Source organism: Ambystoma mexicanum, chromosome 6q, assembly GCF_040938575.1.
Source record: "Ambystoma mexicanum isolate Mex_15411 chromosome 6q, UKY_AmexF1_1, whole genome shotgun sequence".
NCBI classification, from domain to species: Eukaryota; Metazoa; Chordata; class Amphibia; order Caudata; family Ambystomatidae; genus Ambystoma; species Ambystoma mexicanum.
In genome coordinates this window covers 489,751,343-489,776,426 of record NC_090937.1, presented here as the reverse complement: position 1 = coordinate 489,776,426, position 25,084 = coordinate 489,751,343, and the positions used below count along the sequence as shown (strand labels likewise).

Sequence of the window (25,084 nt, the reverse complement as noted above, 5' to 3'; positions counted from 1 at the left end):
ACAGAAACTGAGCAAATTGCACAGTACACTGGTTTGTAAAGTACTAAATATGAGGGTCGAAATAAAGCAGAAATGTCTATTATTCATTGTAATAAGTCTTTATAAACTACCCAACACTAACATGATCTTTTCTTTTATCACAGAAATTGAAAAAGAATATCTGCTCCAGTTACCCACGTCATGAAAAAATATATCCAATCACAAAAAATCAAACAGTAAGTATATTATAATAAATACAACTCTTAAATACTGCTCCATAACACAACCATTGAAGCAAACATCTAACCATACACCACAATACAAAATGTTTACTTCCATGGATATGTTATACTGCAGTGCTTGTTACCAAACTCTACAATCTTAATGACATGACGTAGCCAAAACTTCACATACAAACTATACAAATCAAACACTACACAAACTGTAGATTTGCAAATATTTGATAGATGTTTGATTCTATGGGTGTGATATGCTGCGGTGCACCCAAGACTCTAGGCCCTGGCCACAACCACCGCAGCATATCACACCCATAAATCACACCCATAGAATCAAACATTTTAACTGCCTATATGGGCTACTGCATTGCATTTTTTTATGACCGCGGACATGACGAACACATCAGGGGTGCCAACCACCTAAACAAATACAGCATTTGACCCATCTCTTACTCCCCCACTTCCCCAAGCCCTCTTACACACCAACACACTTGCCAAAGTTGTATTTCTTCCCTGTTCGTCGCAGCGCTGTCCGCGGATCCAAGATGGCGGATGCATCGAAACAATACGACGCACCTCATGCTTCAATCCAGCCAATCAGCGAACACGTCGCATGTCCGCGGACATAACGCAAGCCGATTAGCCAATCAGTGTCCTTTGCTCACGCCTACAGTCCAAACCGCTGGACGGATTTTCACCAGATTTGCGGCAGGAGCAGCGGCTTGGTCCCGAAAGTGTGCTTTTGTAAATTTGGTGAAAATCCGTCCAGTAGTCTTTTTAAAAATGACCAAAAATATGTCTAAAAAAATTAGTGATATCTATGTCCGCTCACACTTCCCTGTTCGCTCCGCGGACAAGAAATCGGTTGGCTAATCCGTAGCGTCATGTCCGCGGACATGTGGAGCTTTCACTGCTTGGTTGTGGAACAGCGTGAAGTGCATCAGATGTCTTTGCTGCCCCTGCTATCTTTTGTTCATGTTTTGGTGTAGGCGGACAGCGCCGGTAACACATAAAAAACAAGACACCATTGCACTTGTTACACTTATGAAATACTGTTTCCGAAGATGAGCTTTAATGAGGCTGGGATGGGATGTGGCAGCAGAAACTCAAAAAGTGGTGTTTTCTTGTCACCAAAGTCATACGGTAAAGTGGAAGTTGGTGCTCAATGTACGGTGACCAATTACTGCGTCTGTGTTACAAAGTATTTAGAATAATATTGCCATCAGACTGGCATCCTACGTTTTGAAATCTGAGGCCGCCACCTGCACTGTTTGCTGGAAACAGCGGTTCTGGAGGTGTATGGGAGTAGCGGTTCTCATGATTGGATTCTCATATGTTGTTGCGAAGTGAGAATGTATTTGCCTTCTGAGTGAAGGTCACTTGATTTCTTTTTTGGTTGCGAGCTCAGTAGGCCCACGCATCCGAGTGAATCCATAAGGGGCAATTGTTTTTTGACCTTGAGCGGAAGGGAAACTTCAAAAGCAATGCAAGGAATGAAAACTTGGAAAAAATACCATTTGATAAGGTTGTGTTTTAAAAACTTTTGTAAGGCCCATGAAATATCAGTTCACGAAGATTCTCTGGTGCGAATACATTGCAGTCTGACCTGGCCAAAAACAATGGAGGCAGTAAACATCATGTAAGTTTAATTTTGACGACTCTACACCGAACCGCGTTTTAATTTTATATTACCAAAACACTAATTGTGACAATATAACTGAAGTATTATCTTTCTGCGCAGTTGTAATTTCCCTCCAATAACGGAGAGTGCAGATTCTCCGCGTTTGCAAGCTATGAGTAGACTCACCCTGGTTGACCGTTAATATTTGTTCTTTGAAATGTTATGTTTTTGGTCTTGTTTAAAATCACGAGATGTAATTATTTCTTACTTGTCCATTCATTTTGGCTTCATAACTGAATTACCATATTACTGTGTAGTTGCCATTTTTTTTAACCCTTATGGCGAGTGCAGATTGTCGGCGTTTGTAGGCTGTCACTATATTTACTCATGGTCAACGCTAATATTTCGTTAAAATGTCATGTTTGACCACTTCGATTTGTGTATTTCTTTCCACATTCTTCGTGTCTTTTTCAAATTTTTTTGCTAAATGTTGGGTATTGACACGTATTTTCTCTTACGTTTTCCGCCTAGCTACATCTTGCCATACTGTGCGTGCCATGGTTTCCAGATGCCGAGTGACGGCTTCTTTGGTCGCCAGATGCAACTGCTCGTGACCGGCTGCCTGTCCATCACAATATTGTGGGATGATCGCCCAGGCCCCCTTTGTCCCTTATGAGTAACATAACATCATTTATGGTGGTGTAGGGCAAAGGTCATGGCACCGTCTTGAAAATCACTGTGCAAACAAAGCGGGTGCTTTAACAAAAGCTCATCCTTTGTCTATGGGAAAAGAACAACATGTGCCACTCCATTAACATTTGCAATGACGCCCTTAGAACCATTGTTACAATTTAATTGAAAATGGAATTATTCCGATGGTCTCTGACAGTTGTTTGTTAAATAAAAGTACTTTACAAATTCTAAAATGATAACGTTTTCTTTTAAAATCCAGTGTTTCATTTCAAAATGTAAGGTACTACGTTGTACGTCGCTGTATGTTTATTTACAGGTTATGCGTCACGGCACGTACTTTTGCTTTTTGCAGGCTGCCATGGAAAGCGAAGAGGAGCTATGTATGGGACAACCCCTTCCCTTTCTATGGTGGCCATCTTGAAAAAGGATTTTGTTTAGTAATCCGGCCCGCCCAGAAATCCTATTTTTTAGTACCACATGTTACTGCTTTGCAAATCTAGACTATTACTGGTAAATCGTATTGTGTCTATGTCCTTTACTGAGAAATATAAAGTACATGGAGTGTATGCGATTTTTTTTTTTTTTTTAATATACTTACACTGTGAAAGGTGGTTCTTAACGGAACATTTACTTTGTTTACAGATGGCTTTCTTTTTTGGTAGGACAACTGATAAGGCAATTTGCGAACGGAAATGAGGACAGAGGCACCAAACAGTTATATGGGGGGAAGGTGGACGGTGAAAAATATTGTGCGTTTGTTATTTGTAAGGTAGGGGCAGTGTTTGTAATGCTTCTTCATTACAGCAGCGCTGCTGTTTCTTGGGGAGGAGGGATGGCCTTAGCTGATGTCATTTTCAGATAACTAGAACTTTTGTTAAAAGTATGTAATGTGTACTACATTGTTAATGGCTGACTACCAATATGTGTTGGCGCTGTGCAAGGCAAATGTTGAAGGTGGACGTTCCTACATCAATATAAAATCTATTTCCACACTGTCCACGAGGCATACATCTTACTGTTAAGTGTGTATGGATTCTCGGACACGTCACCATGCTGTACGCCAGCATATTGTCATGTGGCACTCTCCGCAAGGTGTGCAAATAAGTCAGAAGTTACTTTACATTATGGTTACGTGCCACTACTATAAACCGATGACCTTTAGGAAAAAACTTTGTTAAAGGGACGGTATGGTTCAGTTGCCTACTAAAAACCTGTGAAGTTCAGTTAAAAAAACTTTGTTAAGGGGACGTTATGGTTAAGTTGCACTACTAAAAACCTATGAAATTCACTAAAAAACTTTGCTAATGGAACGTTATGGTTCAAAGTAAAACCAAAAAACTCCTGAAATTCGCTAGTTATGGTAAACTAAGCAACCATAACTCGCGCCACCACCGTGCACTTCTAAGACTAACACCCAAATGTCATTGATGACATCACTGATGACATCACATGTGTAGCTTCCTCTTTTTTCCTCTACTGACATATCTAAGCCAGGTGGCTTACTTCACTGTCAGTCAGGAATTAAAAAAATAAAAAGTACTATATTTGTATACCTTACCCTTCTCATATGTTCTTACAACATATCCTTACGGTACAGTTACATCATATGACAGATATACATAGGAGAAAAAGGAATTTTGAAACAGGAATCTTTTCTGTGCATGAAGTTAAATAGTGTGGTTATGAACACTTTCTGGTAATACTTCAGTTTCGTGTGCTTACTTTACATTTCCTGTATATGCTTCTATTTGTATGCATTGTGCTCTCTTTATGTTTTGTGTGTAATAGTACTATTGTGCAGTAGGGGAAGCATTCGTAGGAACTTATGTTGAACAGTATGCAAAAATCTGTAATGGAAGCATTTATCATTTTACTATACAACATGGGAAGATTTCTAATACTGCACCTCTATGGTGCATGCAGCAGACAATGCCTACTTTTCTTCATGAGTTCGTTCACGTACTGAAAGAACTCAGTAATGCAATGGTATTTATAGCAATGCATTCCTTAATGAACTATTTGACATACATGTTTTTCCCATATTATAATGACAATCCCTTGTGGAGGCTGTCTATGAAAACTAAATGCACATGTGATGTCATCAGTGATGTCATGAATGACATTTGTGATGTCATCTTTGATGTCCTGGGTGTTAGTTTTAGCAGTGCACGGTGGTGGCACGAGTTATGGTTGCTTAGCTTACCATAACTGGCGAATTTCAGTCTTTTTTTTCGGTTTTACTTTGAACCATAACGTTCCGTTAGCAAAGTTTGTTTAGTGAATTTCATGGGTTTTTAGTAGTGCAACTTAACCATAATGCCCCCTTAACAAAGTTTTCTTTAGTGAATATATATATATATATATATATATTATTCTTTAGTTTTTGCACCTACTGTTCTTATTACTTACAAGATCCTTATATACACTGAAGAATGATGTCAAACTGCTCTACATACTCACCACTGGAGATTTATGATAAACATACTAATTTGACAAACATCCAACAATTACATCTTACAGACACACACATGGAAAATAATGGGCTAGATCTATGTAGGTCTCATTCATTAAGTATCCCACTAAGGATATCAAAGCCCTAATATTGCAAGCTCAGTGGTCCTCTTCCCTAGGATTGTAGAGTAAAGTCTACATTTTCATTGTCATCTTAAAAGGTGCCTTTTAATCTCTGCAGCTCCTCTGAGGGGTCACAGTTTCATGGTAGTAGTACCTTAAGGCCAAATAGAGCAGTGAACTGTAAATGCTCATTCGGTCATATGACCGAGTGCCCGCTCTGTATTTTAAGATTACAGTTTATACAATGTGAGCTTGTGATCAATTTCAACAAACAAAAGCCGATACCTATGAAATCAGGACGGATGAGCCCACTGAATCTCTTTTCTGGAGTTTTAAAAACAGATATGCAAGCTGATGCCTCTTCCAACAGTGGCGCCAACATAGGGGTCATGAAACTGTCCTTATCACCAGATACAACCGGTACAATCAGATAATCTTCTAAGACTGGATGTAAATCTTTTAGAGACTTGTTTAAATGAATGAAATATTCTGACATCATCTGCAAACAGGATTTCCCTGGCCCTTATCGCTTGGCCTTAGCACTCCTATTTATTTGTCACACACTATTCCAGCAATCAATTTTATCATCGGTGAGTGGTTTAATTGCATTGGAAATTTCAGACACGCATGAAGTGCACAGCAATGCATACCCTAAATACATGTTTTGGGCCAGACTGGCCAGACCTTTCCCCTTTCCCCATGGCAAATCATCCTCACAATCTCAATAATATTGTGCATGTTGGTGGCCTTGGGACTCTCTGGGATTATGTATCTTCTACCCATCCGCCCAGAGAAAGTCAAGCATATGCTTTAAGGAAGCTCATATCTTAAGGTCATTCAATCTTTTTATAAACCTGATTGGCTGTAATGGATTTCTTTAGATAGATTGCTTGCCAGCCTCACTGCTATGGGTTTTGTTAAGGACGTTCCTTTATAATTAAGCACCCAAGTTGTGAAACACCTCTCAAATCCCCAAGAACCTCTTGGTATAGACCTTGATGAATGACAGCCAACAAAGTACCCTGACATGAAAAGATTTTTTTATTGACTTGACAGTGGAAAGCTTTATGGGAACGCTAGTTGTGGCATTCCAGATGTTGCATACTCCTATGAGAATCTCCACTGGGTGGCAAGGGTGATGCTTCAATATAACTGGTGAAACATTGTATCCCCTTCTCTGTATTCCGGTAAAGGAAGACTGGAATGTATGACTTCCTGAGGAGTGTCCTGAACTCTGTTGTATGCCAGAGGGTCTGAACCGTGTGCATCAGAGTATCACATATGTGAAAGTCACAATGTCCTGCTGTAACTATGAACATTTCTTCTACAAACATTTGAATATGTTTCCATCTGTAAAAGATACTCACCAAATCGATCTGTGGATTGCTTTTAAACTTCTGGTAATCTTCGTCACTCATTGACACCAAAATGTCTGCCAGGATTCCCAAGGAAGAAGCAATGCCCTGTAAAAGGCAACAGAATGTTAATAAGAACAAAGATCATACCCCATGCGCACCACATAAAATGAGGGTGATCTATTTCAAGCTAACATATCACTCTGCTGCTGTTATGGGTAATATAAATATCACCTAGCAACACAGAACGTAACCATAATCACTCCTCAATTGAATCATATCAGGATTTCATTGAACACTTCATTACGGATTCCTCCGGCTTCTAAGCATGGCATAAATAGCGCTTTAGTGTGTTGTTACTCAAGTTATCAACCTTGTTAGGATTAAAGGACAAACCAGCCCTGACATGGCTCAGACCTTATGAACTACAGGCTTGCTCCATGTCAGAGGCAAGCACCTAAAACCTGAGCTATCCACGTGAACACTTTAGAAATTAGACATGGAGGCCATACAGACCACTTCCAATAGTGATCTTGTATTAGCCATGAGTCAACTGCACATTTTCCAGCCTATGTGCAAGTGCATACTGCTGGCGCCTTCATCTGCTAGTTTAATACAAGACAGCAGGCTTCTTAAAATCTTTTCCAAAGAAAAACTGCAGCTCTCATCAATGCTTGTGACTGAAGAAAATGATCAGTATTCCTTTCTCGGCACAGTCGTGAGCCTCTCTAAAGCCTATTCACCTGCAGGTGTATAAAGGAAATCCAGTAAAGAGACAAAGTGAGCGGCAGCAGGGACGCCTGTGTAGGAGAGACCAGGGGACCCTTTTTCGTTTGGAGCCAGCCGTGGTGGGACCTGAAGTGTGACCAGGACTCCGGCAGATATTCCAGAGGTGTGGGAGCCTTCGTGTCAGAGCAACTGGGAGTTGCTAACGAGCACCAGAGAAAGAGAGGACATTGTCTAACAAAGTTGCCAGCGCCTGCAGAAGTTAAAGTGACATGCGAGCGGGGCTCGGCGTGGTCTGGGCGCCAGCCTGGGAAGTTGAAAGGAGCAGCCTGTGCCACCGGAAGTTGCTGCAGACCGGGGAGTGCTGGAAACCAGGACATTCCGGGCGGGCTGCTAGCTACAAATGAAGCTCCATATGAATGAAAACTTCAAAGCAAAACTAGAGTCATATTACCGACCGAACTGAATGGAAGTTTACAATTAGCGCTAAACTGCACATTTTGAATATATAACTGAAAGAAAGTTGAAACCAGCATTAAAACGATATATATTAAATACGAAACTAAATAAAGTTTTAATCAGCGTTATCCCGCGCATACTGAACGCTGAACTGAATGGAAGTTTACAACAATGATGAAATCAAGCAGGTTGAATACCGAATTGGCTGAAAGTACAAAAGGTATACTTACATTGACTATTAATGATCTTTATAAACAAAACCAAGAAGCAATACAGACTACAAGGAGAATACACATATGAAAGCAACCCATAGGGAAAGGAATACATGTGAAGGAGTGCAACCAAAGGAGTGCATGCACAGAATTACCACCAAATGAACTCTATGAATAAATGCAGTGCAGCAAGGCCAAAAACGGGCAAAAGGTGTGTGACAAAGCCAAGAGGCCAACAAGGAGAACCTAAGGGAGCGTGCCTTTTCACACAGGGGCGAATGCAGAGAAACCTGTGTGGGCTGAAGAGCAAAGGGGTCCTGGTTGTGCGACCTGTGATGGGTGGATCACGTGGTCTGACAACTGTGCCTAGACCAGGGAGCCCTACATTGTGAAAATAAAGACATGGTGAAACAAACTAAGGAGCGCTGCAAGTGAACTGGTAAGGCAAACCAGAAGGAGGGACACATTGGCCCAGTGTTAAGCTGAACTTTAAAGACTGAATTATACATTGGTTGCTACTTTGAAGTCTTGGGGAAGGGAATCCTGAGACCTGATCAACTACAAGTACTGTCTTGGGGAAGGGGCCTTAAAAGCCTTTATGTTTGAACTGTGTTACTTTGAATTTGGGGAAGGGAGCCCTGAGGTGTTTTTGGAACTATTTGAACTTGAACAAAGCAAATCCTAAGACTTTTTGTGGAACTGTCTTGAGCTTGGGGACGGGGAGAGAAGAATAAGTTGAGAGCTGGAAGAAGCTCAGCCTTTGGGCCTGATCACGACTTTGGCGGTAACAACGGCGGTATTACCGCCGGCGGTATTAGCCCTACTGCCGAACTCCCCGGTGCTAATAGCTCTGGATCACGAATTCGGCGGTAATGTAATTCCCCATTGAGCCCATTCGGGAATGCCCTATTCCCCATTGGGCTCAATGGGGAGAATGTGCGCTCTTACCGCCGGCGGTAATAGCAGATAAGAGCTGGGGCAAAATCCGCCGAGGTCCTGATGTGGGGGACCCTTAAATCCGGCGGTATTAGCGCTACCGCCCGATTTAAGGGTTACCGCCAAAGTCGTGATCAGGCCCTTTGTGTTGATCACCATTTCTTTGATTATTGACATTCATACACGTTGTTTAGCTTTAGTTGTCAGGGCAAGTATAGGTTTTGGACACAGACAGACTTTTAAGTTGAACTCTTTGACTCAGACTTTCCTTAGTTTCGTTCAGGTACGGACATGTCACCACAGAATAGGGCAATTTAGGCCTTCTACCATCCTGATATTTAAGTTAATAAATATTGTTGGTTTGAACTTAAGTCTGTTGTCTGTGTCTTACTTCATGATGCCTTCACAGTACCTACATAGCATTACAGGCTCCTGTCATGCTCAAAATTCTCAGACAAACCCCTGGGAACATTCTTGTGTGTTGGTCTACAGATGCCTGGTGAGTGGATGAGTGTATGGATGTATGCACAACCTTATGACAGGTCCTATGTAATTAAATAGTTATAATTTAGTAGGTGGTAAGAATGGTTGACTCATTTTGATTGACAAATTGTCGACACATTTTTCTGTTATGCGGGTCCTCCAAACCTTCCCACTCCTCCAGATCCCTACAAATATATATTGACCAAGCCTGCCACCTTCAAAATTATAACTATGTAATCAACACAAACACTTATGAAAAATTAGACCCTGTCAACGTGCTGGAAAAAGATAAACTGTCAAAGAATGTAGGGTTGGGAAACAGTGAAAAACCAGCCAGATTGTTTACAAAAGAAAGCAAAGCCATTTGTGGGTCGGGTCAGGTGATGTCCCACCTTAAGAAAAGTGATGTGAGGAGTTTCCTGGGGTATAAACACACTTTTATGTGAAAAAGGTAATGCATCCAATAGTCTGCTCATTATATAAAGAAAAACACTAGGCCTACTGTACATCCAATCCATATTGTTCAGAATACACATGAAAACGAGGTGTACTCTTAGAAAGCAAAACTAAAAATAGTCATCGACTATTGCCCCAGAGCCTGTGGTGTCTAATAACCAAATGCACGCACTAACAGCGCAGCCCTAAACAAACTAACCCAAGATCAAAGGGGTGGACTAGAAACAGCTGTCTTTCAGGCAGAGATCTTGGATGCCATTAGTGCTCTAATAGCCTAGAAATCCCATGGCCTATTTGCAAAACATCTAGTGACCCCACTCCCACATCTGTTCAACTCATTCAGGCAGACAGGTTGCATATCACATTCAGTGGTGGGAGCCACGCTGAGCCTTATTGCAAAACTACGAAAGAACCCTGAAGAACATGAGTCCTAAAAGACCATATCACATGACCAAATCCCAGTTAAATCTATATGCAGAGCTATATAACAAGGAGGTAGCCAATAGGTAAAACAAATTATTGCTTGCATTGTGTAACCCAGAAGAAACTTGTTTTTTCGTAGGACGATAGATGGTTAACAAGAAATGCAAGGTTTCTCCCGTTTCACAAGGCCACAGGTTTTGGGCATGTCCATCTTGTTATCTCTATGTGCAGAGAACCCTTTTTACAGGGACTTGGAAATTAGGGCACTGGAGGCTATGGAATGTGCACTGTTTATAAAACCGGTACTTGTAAAATAAGCATATATCTTTCTTCCAGGATACAGATTAATGGACAGTTATTGGATGATAGACATTTGAAAATGGGAGACACTGGACATATATTGTGATGTAGACCTGTGCACAGCATACAGGTCTAATGAGGGGATTCAAGTCACAAGCTTTGTCAAATGGGAATATAAACATCTACTCCCAAAACTCCACTACTTGAATTGGTGATGAAAACTGAAGCCTTCGTGGAAGTCTCAGCTTTGAGTTAATTTCTGAAAGTCTGAAACACTTAACATCTCCCCAACGCTGACAAGGAAATAAATCTTGGAAGCTGTTGTTCCCTTTCATGGGGAAGGGGGCAAAACATAAGTTATACAAGGGAATAAACCTTTATCAAAATATTAAAAATCTTCATAAATACAATTAGGGAAATAGATATCAATCCTAGGAGATAGGCATAATTGCCATGTAGACAATACCCATTTCTTGAATAGGGAGGATTAATTCAATGAAAATGAATATTCTGCCATGGCTTCTGTTTTTTCCAGCCTCTACCCACACCCTCTCCCAAGTTGGACTTGCTATACCTTCAAGGAGGAGTTTCTGAAATATATATGGAAATAGAAAAAAAAAACAGAATATCCAAAACGTTTTTCTCAGCCAAAGACTCAGAGTGTGGGCCGGGTTCCCCGGACTTCATAAATTATTATTTTGCAGTACAACCAATGATTATTTGAGAATACTATAAAATAATATTTTAGAATCAATGGTAGGACATTGAATGGGGGTGAGTTGTTGTGGAATTGTCTGTGCTCTATAAACTCAAAAGACCTCAGACGTCAGCTACAAGGTCACCCTTGGAAACATGAGACTCTGTAGTACTTCCATTCGGTCACACATCCTAACTAATTCCAGCTCTGGATAAAATAGTGAAAAGGTTACTCACAGTATTTTGTGGTTAAGATGGTGTAGGCTCCCATAATTTGCTCATCTCCTCCTCCCCTCTTTGCTTTTCTCTTCTCAACTTCTTCCCAATGATCATTGTCGCACAACTGGCTTTTCTCCACTCCTCCACTTTAGGTTCCTTGCTATCACCTCCTTAACGGTCTCTTTACCATCCTCCATCTTCTTATTGGTTACCTCTGCCTCCTCCTTAAATCTGTTTACCCTCCTCCACATGTTTTCCCTTTCTTGTTCTATTATTCTCCTCCTGGTAGCTCCTCTCATCCTCCATCTACTCTTCATATTCCTTAACACCTCCTTTCTTGTAGTTAGCTCCCCCCTTCATACTTCCCCTGACTCTCCTTCACTTCCACTACACTTATTCTATACTTCACCACCTCCTTATACTTCCCTGTCACCTATTCTGCCATCCCTCCTGTTGGCATGCAAGTGCAACTACCCAAACATGGAAGGAAATTCAGACTGCTTGAATTCTATTAGCAAGGAGAGTTGGTCATTTAGGGTCAGCATTTTCGCCATTTGGTTTAGCATTTCTGCATATGTGCTATTTATTCGTAGTTAGCTTGACACACTATAAAAAGCATCACACAGTGAAAGGAGGAGCAGCAACAATAATGAGGATTATATTAAGAGTTTAGGCCCAGCATATTTTAAGGACTTTGTAGCTAGCATTACTGAATTAAGTGTGCTTTGCTTGTATTCAGGAAAACTAAGAATATGTTTTGGTAGTTGGTGAAAGGGTTTGCTGAAGTGAAAGGTAGTGCAAACATTAAGTAGGATACATGTTGATGTTTTAGTACTATAAGGCTGTCAGCGAGGTTAGCGAGTTCTGCCATTTTTGAGTTAGGCTCAGTTAGCGGTTGCAGTTTCGGTCAGTTGGAGTATTAGGCTGCAGCTTGGAGCTTCTGTTCTGTTCATTTAATTAGATTGTATTCCTCCTTCCCCGTAGGTAGTGTTTAAACAGGCAAGGTCCCTGGAGGAAGAGGGAAGCACCGTGCAGATAGTAATTAATGGTGCAAGGCTGAGCAGTCCAAAGAAGCTGTGAATGGAGTGCATTATATCAGTTTTGTTCTTGACCATTAGATTATTGCAGCAGCTGTGAAGGACAAATCTTACAGAGAACAAGGTCTGGTGTCCAGACATTGCCAAAGTGTTGAACAAGGTTGTGGTTATACTGCCCCATAGCGAAGCAGCATGCCCTTTAGAACTACAGGTGGCAAGTTAGAGAGCAAATAAATAAGAGAAATGAATCCCCAAAAGCAGTGCCTCGGCCGCATTTTTTAAAGAGACACCTGGTTCCCAAGAGATATAGAGAAGGATGTGTACTCGGAAAGCAACATGTTTCAAGACGGGAGTCGCAAGAGGTGTTGCCCAAGAGTGTAGCTGCAAGGTCTAAGAACTGTTTGAGGTTGCCAAGTTGTCTGTTCTTATGAGAAAGTAGTTTTGTGTCCACTTGATTGGCATAGGGTATTGACTTAATTGTTCACACTCACTCATGACTGGGTCTCTTCAAGGGGCATTGCACGTCACAAATTATCTGAAGTTGTTTTGACCAATAAGCAAAGTCCATTGTTGCAACAAGTTACCTGAATGGGTATCACTCCATTATTTCGCAGATGAAAATGCAGAATTTTAAGATGCGCATTTCAATGGATTTATATGTGGGGGTGGGTTAGAATAATAAATATTGTAAAGGGAGATTGGGGAGGGCTGCAGGGGGTCTCCAGTGCATATAAGTGCACTGAAATGTGCGGAAAAACCCCAAACAAATAGAATTTTTTGGCTGCATGTAATGGACTAAACAGAAGAAAGTATTTTTTGCAGACTGCACAATTAGGTAAATCGCAGGGGGCTGTTCTCACATCGTCACAGATACTTAATTGACCAATAGGATAGTAAAATGTAGGTGATGTTTAGATTTTTTTATAGGGGATAGCCAATAGGAATTGTGGGATTAATCTGTATTAGATGCATGTTGTCAGTGTAGTTTTTTTTATGAGTTTTGTCTTTAAAAGCTTTAACGTGTAGAGTGAATTTGAAGTTCTACGGAGGTGACCGATCCTCCCGGACGTATTTGCATGTAATAAAACAGGGGCACTGTTTATTGACCTGTTGGATTGTTTTTTATCGATCGGTTTTTGGCCCTACCTTTTGAGTCATTACGATCTGGGAGGTAGCCATGGAGCTATTAGCTCCATGGCTGCCTCCCATACCGTGCCCGGTGTTGTTCAATGGGGACTTACCGGTGTAGTCCGACCCTGGCGGGACCGGTAAATCCCCATTGAACAAGCCATTCCCCATTCCCATTTGAGCCCTCATAGGGCTCAATGGGAATGGGGAGGACGCTAATAACAGGCTTGCGACTTGCAAGCCCGTTATTAACGCCCTGGTCCCTTAGCAGGACCCGTAAGGGATGTGTGGTCAGACCACACGTCCCTTGGCGGGACCCGTAAGGGACGTGTGGTCAGACCACACATTCCTTACTGTCCCCGCCAAGGGGCCTTGGAATAGGGCGGTAAGGGATTACCGGCACCGGTCTCCTTACCGGTGCCCGCTATCCCTTACCGCCCAGGTCGTAATGACCCCCTCTGTCTCTAGCATACTCGCTGCACCGCCACTGACAACCTCCTCTTTGTACCTCGAACTGTTAACACACCTTGCCAAAATTTATAGGCCTTTTTTTAATCCAGTGGGTCTGCCTGCTGACATAGTGATTGCTCAATTACACTGAGCTGGGGTTTCATTTATAGTAACGGAAGGGACAGCCCTAGGAACGACAGGACTATGCGCTATCATAAATAGAAACACAAGGGGGCGTCCTATCGTCAAAACATAAGCAGTTTATATTTCATTCATATAAACATTGTTTTGTCATGTTTGACACACTTGCAATTTCTTCTGTGTAACATTTAATCATTCAAGAGCAAGAGTACATGTATTTTTTCAGGATCAACCAGCATTTATTATTTTGCTGTTATTATTTGTCTTTTTTTACTGTTTTTTGTAATTATTTATGCATTACATTCTTTACATACATTTTTCCACAACAGATCTTTAAGGAAAGATACATTGATTTTCCACATAAACAAATAGTGCAGTGATATTTGTGTTTTACCTTCACCTCCAGTGTCAGTGTTTTCTAATTACACACTGTTAGCGGTTGTCACATTTACGCAATCTGTAACCAATTATAAAATTGCAATGCCGGGTAAAAGGGTGACCTAATAGTAGGTCCAAGTCTAGATTTCATTCAACAGTTTGTATACAGAGGGCAACATGAGCACGCGAAGTGCAGGTTCCCAAGACGTTTCGGCATTTAGGTTGAATGGCCTTCTTCTGAGGACTGGAGTAGGTCTCCCTTTACTAAAATGTGAAACATGGCATACACAAATCTAATCTATTACACCTTAAATAGTAATCTAAAAGTACAAGTCAGTCGGCAACTGACCTTGAATGTATTTCTCTGGACACTCTCTCTGTGTGGGAGGCGGGGTAGTCCTCCAATCACTGTTTCCTTTTAGCTTCAGGGCATGGCCCTAAAGTTGGTGCTCCAGTGTAAGTGAGATGTAGGTTAAGTAGGGAGAACTCTGTTGGTATACCGTTAGGAGCAAAAACATGCTATGCACATTGAAAATCAGGCTACAGCATTACCTTGTAGAGTGTAAGTGCTGGAAGCGTTGTGATAAAGTTTGGGCTGGTCTGTTCTCTACTTTTTAAGAGAGAGACTTCTGCGAAGGTTCCCTGTAGGAGAGACCGTGATTTAGTGAGGTCTCAGTCAGGCATCACAGGAATTAACAGCTGGGCAAAATAGGAGGTGCGTTCCCAAAAGTTACTGTTCTCTTACCGTTAAGGGGCAAATAATGTAGCCCGATGGTGCAGCGATGTGAATTGCTGTACGGCGGGACCGCGATGTGGCGTTGGGTTTGGACGCCGAGCTGTGTCGTTTATGTCAAAGGCGTAGACACGGGTAGTGTTCGTGCTACGCGCATCCATGTACAGGAAGCGTCTCGTTGTTATGACAATGGTCTCTACCGGTGAAAGGGCTATGATGGGCCAGTGCTGAAGGCATTGTGGAATGATCAAAATGAGTGAAAGGGCAGCCGTAAGAGTCGAAATGTGGGAGGCTGTCACTAAGGCAACATGCTATGAGAGCTGGCATGTAGCTGCAAGGAATGTATCTGTGTCGGGCCCAGGCTGGGCAGTGGGCTACAATTCGTAAAGTAGGCGCTGTGTGCCTGCAGCACTGTGCGTGTGGCAAATGGGCCCTGTATAGATAGGGTTAGGTGTCTATATGCTGTAGCTATCCCTGTGAGTATATGTATACCTAGGGGTAATTGTTCTTGACATGGCCCCCTAGCGAGGATATTGGGCATGGGGATGTGGAACATGTATATTTGACCCTGTTTGCTACAGACCGGAAATGAGTGGTGCTAGCAGGTGTGTAGGACTGTAGCTCGGAGGAGAGACCAAGAAAGTCCTAGTTAGAAGGTGGCTGGGCGAGCTGGATGTCATTTTAATTTTAACCGTATGTGCCCCTTGGTTCAGCCTCATTGAGTTCATTTATTATGGAATTTAGCTTTAATATCCACCAGGCTTCCTTGTGGCTTAATGTACTTGTGGTATTTGAAGTGTTAGGAACTGTATCAACCACCCACCACAGTAAAGTATCCGGTCCATGTTGGAATTCCACAAAGTGTGACACAAGGGGCGCAGTGTGGGTACTGCACCTGATACGTGATCTATGTTCCCCTATTCTTTTGTGATTTGTCTAGTAGTTTGGCCCACGTATGTTACTACCGGTGCTGGGGTTAGGGGAAAACCCATTTATCGGACTCCACCATGGAATGGCAACTTACTGCTATTGCCGGCATCCATAATATCCCGGTAAAACTGGGATATCAGGTGTCAGTAGCGGTAAGGCGGGTCTGCCGGTAACCCACACCAGGGATCTCTGAATGTAACACCTGACTAGATTATTGTCTCAGACTATCTATCCCACAATCATAAGACCTTGAGATATGTTATTATAATGTATACAGTTCCCACAAACACATCTTAAATAAGTCCAATCTGAAAGCATGTGCTGTTCTACGTTATCTAGGTGACAGGACCAACTTAATTCTGTCCACTATTTTGTCTGTATAAAGTGCAGTGGAAGGAAAGATTAGCAAGCCAGGAGCTGGACATTTATTTATTAGCAGCCATTTTATTTTTTAAGACTTTTAAAACATGAAATCTATCAAATATACACATGATTATAGGGCTGTTTCTGTGACATGGGTTCTGCCAACATAGCGCATTGTGTAGCACTACCGTTACAGTTGACAAAATATGAATGTGAAAGTGGCTTCTCTTGCGACTCATATAAAGTCTACTGTGTTTATTTCAGTTTTGTGAAATATAAACTATGGGCCTCATTACATGTTTGGTGATATCCTGGCGGATATCCACGAAACGGAATTACTGTTACCAGCACTTGGCCTGTCGGAATTACCGGCAGATTCCAAGTGCCAGTAAGGGATGTTACTCCCCATTCCATGGAGCCCTGGGGATTTCCAGCACCGGTAACACTGGTGCGGTAATACCAGCAGTTTTTGATGGTGGGGTGCCGGTATTACCTCCAGCTGCAAGCTGGAGGTAATTCCGGGCACCCCACCATCAAACTTGGGAGCATGCCAGTCCGGAAAACTGCCGGCACGTTAATTCCAGACCGGCATACATGTAATGAGGCCCTGTGTGTCTTTCCTTGCTACTCTGGAGACAAGATTATACTCAAAGTATTCTTTACAGTTCATGAAAACCTATTTCAGCATATGGCTGATTTCAGTGATCAATGCTTTTCAAATTAAACTGTGACCCATTTTACAATGAACTGTACACGGCTACCTCTGCATGCGTCATAATTCTAAAATTGAGACTTTGTAGGTGTGAAGTTAAAGCACAGTGGATTCGGTCTTCCAAACATTGCTTCAGAGAACCAAACACAAGATAATTTACATTCTTTAGTAAAGAGAATAGTTTGTGTATGTCTTCAATTTTGTTTCTCCTTAAGACTGATAAGAGCTTACAAATTCAAAGACTTCATTTTAAAACAGATCATGTTAACTCACTAACGATAAAACGAACATATTGGTACGCATAGTTCCTAATTCACAGAAGCGTTTTATAATGGCAAAATCCCATTGGAAAATGTCCTGTGACTAAGGACCTGTATGTTACGTTCAGTGAGCCAAGAAGAATTGCATAATTGAATTATAGAAACATTTATGTTCGTATGTGTATCTGCGTTCTGCACAGCAAGGTGTGATGCTTTAGTGCATGTTAAACTGTTAAATGTCCATGTTTGCTTTATTTTCAAGCGTTCGTAAATTTGGTGCAAGTGGCTGTGATGCCGCGATGTAAACATAAGAAGGTTTTTGCTCACATAATCGCTTTGAAAATTTAAGGTTTGTATAGGAACTGACATGCCCCAGTGACCCACCCCATCACCCGCCCACTGAGCATAAATGGGGGCAACGCTTAAAGGACTGAATAATAAGCTGTAAAGTCTAATAAACATTGGCATCAGATTTTCAAACAGAAGTCGATAATGAGATCTTTCTTTCCTGATGAGGTTTTCACATCAGTTGCATCTGCACTCCCCTGGATAAGGAATAAGGCAATATAAAATGTTGGCAGATGTGTTACTTTAATACTTAAATGAACCTCTATTAGGCAGTTAATGTGATCAGTCGATGCTCTCATATACTTAAAAGTTACAAACCGAATCTCAGGCTCCCTCTTCAATGATTTGGAGGTCGTTCAACAACATTGGTGTTGCATCCGCCCTGCGTCCCGTTACGCGGTGACGCAGGGCGTCTTAATAAAAGCCTCGCCCCCGTGAACAGGGAGGCAGTTCCGGGGCATATCTTCCACACGCCTGCAGCGTTTTATTTGAGCTCCGGCCGGAGCTACGACACAGGCCGTGCGGCCCACTGATGTCACGCTTGCCCGCGTGCGCTCCAGGCCGCGGGGCTAGCAACTTAACAATGGCGAAGAGGTGGAGCTGACAACAACACGCGCTCGGCGTACCACAGCACGCGGATGGCCTAGAACCATCGCACGCAAATTTTTGGACACCCGGTGCGGGGGAAACAGCACACGTGACCCCCCCTGCCCAAAAAAAAAAAAATAAACAAATAACATTTTTTTTTCTCTACCATTATTCTCCGGTGGTGCCATCCATCCACCAAAAACATATTGCAACGTTCAGGATCGCCACAGCCACGACGTGGAGCAACCTGGCCAATCTACACCTCCCCAGAGTCTAGAAGCTGCAGCAAACCCCTAGTAGGGCCCAGTACTTCTTGCACCTGCATCATCTGAGGGGTACTCCTGAGGTGCGTTGGACCTGTGATTACCACGGTGCCGTGGCACAACGCTGAAGGACTCACACTTAGTCGGTACGTGCACGTGTGAACATGGCGGCCGGGACATCCACTCCTGGGCCCAGCACGGCGTCAAGAATCGCGGCAAATTTGTCAATGGGGTCACCACAACCTCGCCCACAAGGCGGTTCATCGACGCTGGTCCAACCTTTTGACCCCTTCACAGATCCATCGTCGAGTGGGCCCAGATGCCAATTATGGATCCAAAAGTTCGAAATGGCGATGGAATGTAAGGACGTAACGACAGCCAGAAAGATGAAGGCACACCTGCTGCTCAGTGTGGGCGATGAGGTACTACGCATCTTTAATTCCCTAAACGTTGAAGATGGACAAGATGCATATGTGAGTGCAAAAGAGGCTTTAACGGCACATTTCCTCCCACAACTAAACCCGGACTATGAGACGTTTATTTTTTGCACCACTGTTCAGGCAGTGGATGAAACTCTAGATGCCTACCACACACGATTAAGAAAATTAGCCATGTCCTGTGAATTTACAAATGTGGAGAAAGAGATCTGGAGGCAAATCATTAATGGCCTCCACTCAGAAAAACTGCGGCGGCTGGTACTTAGTGAGAAAGGCATCCCTTTGCAACGGATCCTTGAACTGGGACGACAAAGAGAACTGGCACACACCAGGGCTGCCAACATGGAGGCCACGCTACATAAATTGCAACCCGCTCTCACCACAACCATGGTGTCCCAGATCACCAACCGACAAGTTACAAGAGAAGAGGTCAGTAGGGGCTATGCTCACAACAGGTGGCAACCACGCGGTCTGGGGCCCACGGAATGCGTTTGGTGTGGTGGACCGCGACATGGCCGACGAAACTGCCCCGCGCAAGGGACCACTTGCAGAGCAGGTGGCAGGAAGGACCATTATGCGAAGTTATGCAGGTCAGCAGGCACGACGACACAGCCCTCACAGAATTTTCAGGAAAAGAACGCAACCAAGAAGAAAAAGCAGGCCAGCGCAAGGAGGGTCGTAGCTGCCAACTCCTCAACGGAAGAAGAGGGTGATGATGTCTCAGGCATACAACATGACCCCGGCACGGAAAACGACAGAAAAGGGAGGAAGGTCTACCTGGTGTCTGCGCTGAACCAGGGTCAAGCACCACAGAAAAAGTCTGTCCGAAGGCGGAAGTGTGTGGTCACCATCCAGAACCAGAAAGTCATCATGACCATTGACACAGGTGCCTCGGTGAACGTTATGCCCACGAGCGTATTTCAGACTCTAAGCCCACAACCAGATCTGAAAAGCACAGACACGCTGTTTTTTTTAGTTTAGTTTATTCATTTGTATTGCGCACCGGACCCGAGGGTATGAGGGCGCATGAGCAGCAAGGTTATTCAAAGCTTGGTTACAGGTTGCTTATACTTTACATTACATAATTACGGTGTGACAATGAAGGAACATGTGTACAGTTTGGCAGGAGATAATGCAGTAAATATATTTAAAGAATTACAAATATTTACAGATTTACAGATTTACTTAAAGCATGCAATGCGGAGAGCAGGCGTGTGGTGTTAGAGGTGTTAATGGTTTCTGTTCTTTAACCAGTGGATGTAGTTGCATCTAAAAAGTGAGTAAGATTGGGGAGTTCTGAGCGATGGTGGTAAGGAGTTCCAGTGTTGAGGTGCTTTCACCTGGAAGCTGTTGCCACCCATTTTGGTGCGTTTAAACCTGGGGACAGTGAGCAGATTGGCATTGGAGGTTCTGGTGGGTCTGATGGGGGTGTGTTTGCATATTCTGTCTGCCAGATAGCGTGGGGCAGCGTTATTCAGGCATTTGTGGGTAAGCGATGCTACTTTAAGCAGGATTTTGTCTGTTGTGCTGAGCCAGTTATGGGATTTCCTGATATTGGAAATGTGTTCCCTCCTGGGAATGTTGAGCGCTGCCGTAATAGCGTTGTTTTGTAACTTCTGAATTTTGTTGGGGATTTGCTTGGTGGCATACGGCAGCCGAAAGCCTCTACCAGTCGTTGGCAGGTTCCGCACCACTCTGGGCCATGGTGAAAACACGCTATGGTCGAAGGTCTATGTTGTAAAAGCAGGAATTGAAAGTCTCCTGAGTGGCGACGCTGCGGAAGATTTGGGTGTAGTCAAATTCATCTGCCATGTGGATGAGGCCACCGAGGTGGAAAACATTCTGAGCCAGTACCCCAAGCTGCAAGACGGAATAGGCTGTTTGAAAAGCAAAACCATCAAACTGCATATCGATGAGTCGGTACAACCCAGAGCGGTAAGGCATAGGAGAACACCTTTCCACATGCGGGAACTGGTGGAGAATGAACTTAAAGCGCTAGAAGACGCCGGCATCATAGAGGAGGTCACAGGGCCCACACCAAGGGTCTCTCCAATGGTGGTAACAAGAAAGCCAAAACAGCCTGGAAAAGTCCGGATTTGCATCGACATGCGCCTTCCGAACATGGCTATTAAAAGGGAACGTCACATCACATCGACGATCGATGAAATTGTGGCCGACCTCACAGGGTCGTGTGTGTTCTCCAAAGTCGATCTGAAGGCGGGGTACCATCAGCTCAAATTTCATAGGGACTCTCAATACATCACAACGTTTTCAACGCATTTAGGCCTGCGAAGGTACAAGCGCCTGAGCTTTGGGATTTCATCAGCGGCCGAAGTCTTTCAACAAACCATACAAGAGGTCATCAGAGGCATACCTGGCGTCCTGAATGTGAGTGATGACATTCTAATTCACGCACCTGACAAGGAAGAACACCTCAAAAGACTCCAGGCATTACTGGGCAAGCTAGAAGATGCTGGTTTAACCATACACAGGGAAAAGTGTGAATTTCTCAGACCTGAAATTACATTTTTTGGCTAAAAGTTCAGTGGTACTGGCATCTCCCCCGATCCCCAGAAGGTCACGGACATACAAGCCGCGAGCCCGCCAACGACTCCCACTGAGGTACGCAGTTTTCTTGGCATGGTCACCTACTGCGGCAGGTTCATCCGACACTTGGCTACTCTTTCGGAGCCCCTACGTGACCTGACCAAAGCTAACACAAAATGGGAGTGGGGACAGGAGTGCCAGGAGGCCTTCGAGAACATCAGGGAGTCCCTGTCAGTCGACACAAAGATGGCGTACTACAACACCGAACTCCCCACAGAACTGTTTGTTGATGCGAGCCCAGTAGGCCTCAGAGCCATCTTAATGCAAGTAACTAAAGAAGGGGAGAAAAGACCCATCGCATATGCCTCAAGAGCGCTCACAGCGACAGAGCAGAGATACTCTCATATTGAAAAAGAGGCCATCGCCGTGCTCTGGGGGTGTCAGCATTTTCATCTATACTTGTATGGACGCCGATTTACGGCGATCACTGATCGTAAACCCTTACTACCCATCTTCATGGGTACGTCGTCACATCCGCCAGCAAGGATCACCAAATGGCTGCTCCACCTACAGCAGTACAATTTCGAACTGGTCTATCAGCCGGGCAGTGGAAACCCGGCAGACTTTCTATCAAGGCATCCTAGAGCAGCGACTCCACAAGAAGTCCAAGTGGCCGAAGAGACCGAGGAACATATATGCCAGGTGGTACGCGCCATGAGGCCAAAAGCCATTAGCATTGAGGACATTGAGTCGGAGACACACCGGGATCCTTGTTGTGACCTGGTGAAGGACGCTATCATTTCAGGTGATTGGAAGACGTTCATGAAGCACACGCACAACAGAACGACAGAGGCGAAGGCGTTTCTGTCTGGCATGTTCGCCGTTCGACAGGATCTATCGATCACTGAAAGTGGACTGCTACTAAGGGGAAATCGCACCGTCATTCCTCTGGGCACACAAGACACGATAGTGGCATTGGCCCACGAGGGACACCAAGGGATGGCACAGACAAAAGCCCGGATCCGGCACAGAGTATGGTTCCCACAAATCGATGACCGGGTCGAGACACTCGTAAGCACGTGCCTGCCCTGCCAGATAACTGGGTCCCCACCGGAACCAGAACCAATCCTGTCGGCAGAACGTGGCCGCGCCCGATGGGAGGCCATCAGCATTGACTTCTGTAAGCTACGGGAAGGCCTATACCTCTTGGTGGCTATTGATGATCACTCCTGCTACCGAGAGGTCGAAATAGTTGAATCCACAGCAGCAGAGGTTGTAATCCCTGCCATAGAGAAAATGTTTGCAACCCATGGTTTGCCAACCTCCATTAAAAGTGACAATGGACCACCTTTTACGCGAGAGGAATTTAAACAGTACCTGCAAGAACTCAATATAAAATACCATCACATTATGCCGAGGTGGCCCCAGGCAAACGGGTATGTTGAACGTTTCATGAGGACCATTAACAAAGTGTTAAGAGTGGCCAAGGCGAATGCCAGCCCGTTGAAGATTGACCTTTATCGTTTCTTAAGGAACTACCGTGTAACCCCTCACAGCACGACAGGCATACCGCCAGCGGACCTCATGTTTGGAACAATCATCAAGTCCTCCATTCCGCATCATCCTAGCAGGACCCCGAATGAGGTCAACGAAGAGCACACCGAAAGGAGGAGAAGGAGCGCCAACGCCCACATGAGTACCAAGAGGAGGGTGAGGCCGTCCAATCATCAAGTGGGTGACCAAGTGGTCATGCTGCGAAATCCAATGAAGTCTAAACTGGACACCAGATATGAAGAAATCCCATGGACCGTGAGTAGCCGGCAAGGCCCTATGGTGACGGTGACAAGAGGACGCCGCCAGGTGACGAGAAATGCGTCATGGTTTAAGGTGGTGTGACGGAATCTGTGGACAGATGGCGAGTGCCACCAGGAAGACGAAGGAGGTCAGCCCAGCGAAGAAGAGCCCGGGTCCATCCAAGATGAGGCAGGGGTGGAGGATCGATCCTGGGAACCAGAGAGCGAGCTGAATCTGGGGGACCGGACAGCGAAGGTGAGCCACCCAGTGGGACAGTGGGGGTTAGCCCCCAAGTGGGGCGGTATGGTCTGAGAACTGCTACAAAACCGCCCGCCAGACTAAATGACTATGTGTGGCAATGTGGCCGATAGTGCGTAGACGGTAGATACTGGGTGGTCTCCCAAACATTGATAAGGTTGTTGTAATTTTATACCATCGTTTAGTGTTATTGTTGTTTTGTTAAAATAAAGGAGGAATGTTGCATCCGCCCTCCGTCCCGCTACGCGGTGACGCAGGACGTCTTAATAAAAGCCCCGCCCCCGTGAACAGGGAGGCAGTTCCGGGGCATATCTTCCACACGGCTGCAGCGTTTTATTTGAGCTCCGGCCGGAGCTACGACACAAGCCGTGCAGCCCACTGATGTCACGCTTGCCCGCGTGCGCTCCAGGCCGCGGGGCTAGCAACTTAACAATTGGTTTCAAGTTCAAATCAAGCCTTTCCAGTGGTTAGCACGCTGGAGTGTTATCCAGAGTCAAAAGGTGTTCTTTCAACTGTAGCCCTCTCAAGCAGTATTCGATCATTTCTGCTTGCAATGAATTCTCTCAACCAGGAAGCATCTCTTTCTATATCTGCCTCCAGGAACTTGCAATGTCTGGCTATTCTCTCGATGGATTGCCAGTGGCTTGCACTCGAGTCAGGCACATTCTATAGGATGAATAAAGGGACTGTTGATGATCCAGGGTAAACGCTCTCTTGTCCCGCTAAAGTCCCCTTCAGAGGACAGTCATTTTCTTGATATTTTGAGACTTACAGCAATGCAGTGAGTTGATTACATTTCGTCTGCTAGATCTTCTGCCAGAGCAGATGCTGCAGGTAGCTTTTGCACGCAATGGCCCAATTTTCAAGATGCATTTTGTTGAATGCTTAAGTGACATTACGTTTGTTGAAGATGCTGAATGCCACCTGTTTGCAAAAAGAACCGTTCTGTTCTGTGTCTTTTTCTTCAGCAGTTTGCATGAAGAGGTGTTTAGTAGTGCCTTTTTTGGCATCGCCCACATTCTTCCACTGCATTTGAAGCTCTACTTGCAGTTTCAGTGCTTCTTTTCCAATGGCCAGTATGTCATGTATCTGTGAATGAAATTTGCATGGTGCTCCAGAACTAACATTTTCTTGCAGTAGTGAATCACTTCTTTTAGTAGCAATTCAATTGTATTGGATGGAATAGTGTTTCACAATTGTTGGTTCATGGCAACAGATATATTCTTGGTATCTTAGATGTGCAAATCTTCGTGGTGAATCTCGATCACAATTGTAGATATAAGAGCTATAGTTTCAAGTCAGCAAGGTTAAGCTGATGTGACATTTATTTGCAATCACACTTTTTCCTT

General features: G+C 44.0%; 1 protein-coding gene across 1 annotated transcript in view; it reads right to left on the bottom strand.

Annotated features, from left to right (window-relative positions):
- Window positions 1-25,084, bottom strand: part of ALPK1 (alpha kinase 1) — a 642,651-nt gene that overhangs the window by 156,920 nt on the left and 460,647 nt on the right. Inside the window, exon 8 of the mRNA XM_069630980.1 lies at window positions 6,471-6,566. Within this exon, the coding sequence (XP_069487081.1) occupies window positions 6,471-6,566 (96 nt within the window). The remainder of the gene's footprint in view (window positions 1-6,470; window positions 6,567-25,084) is intronic.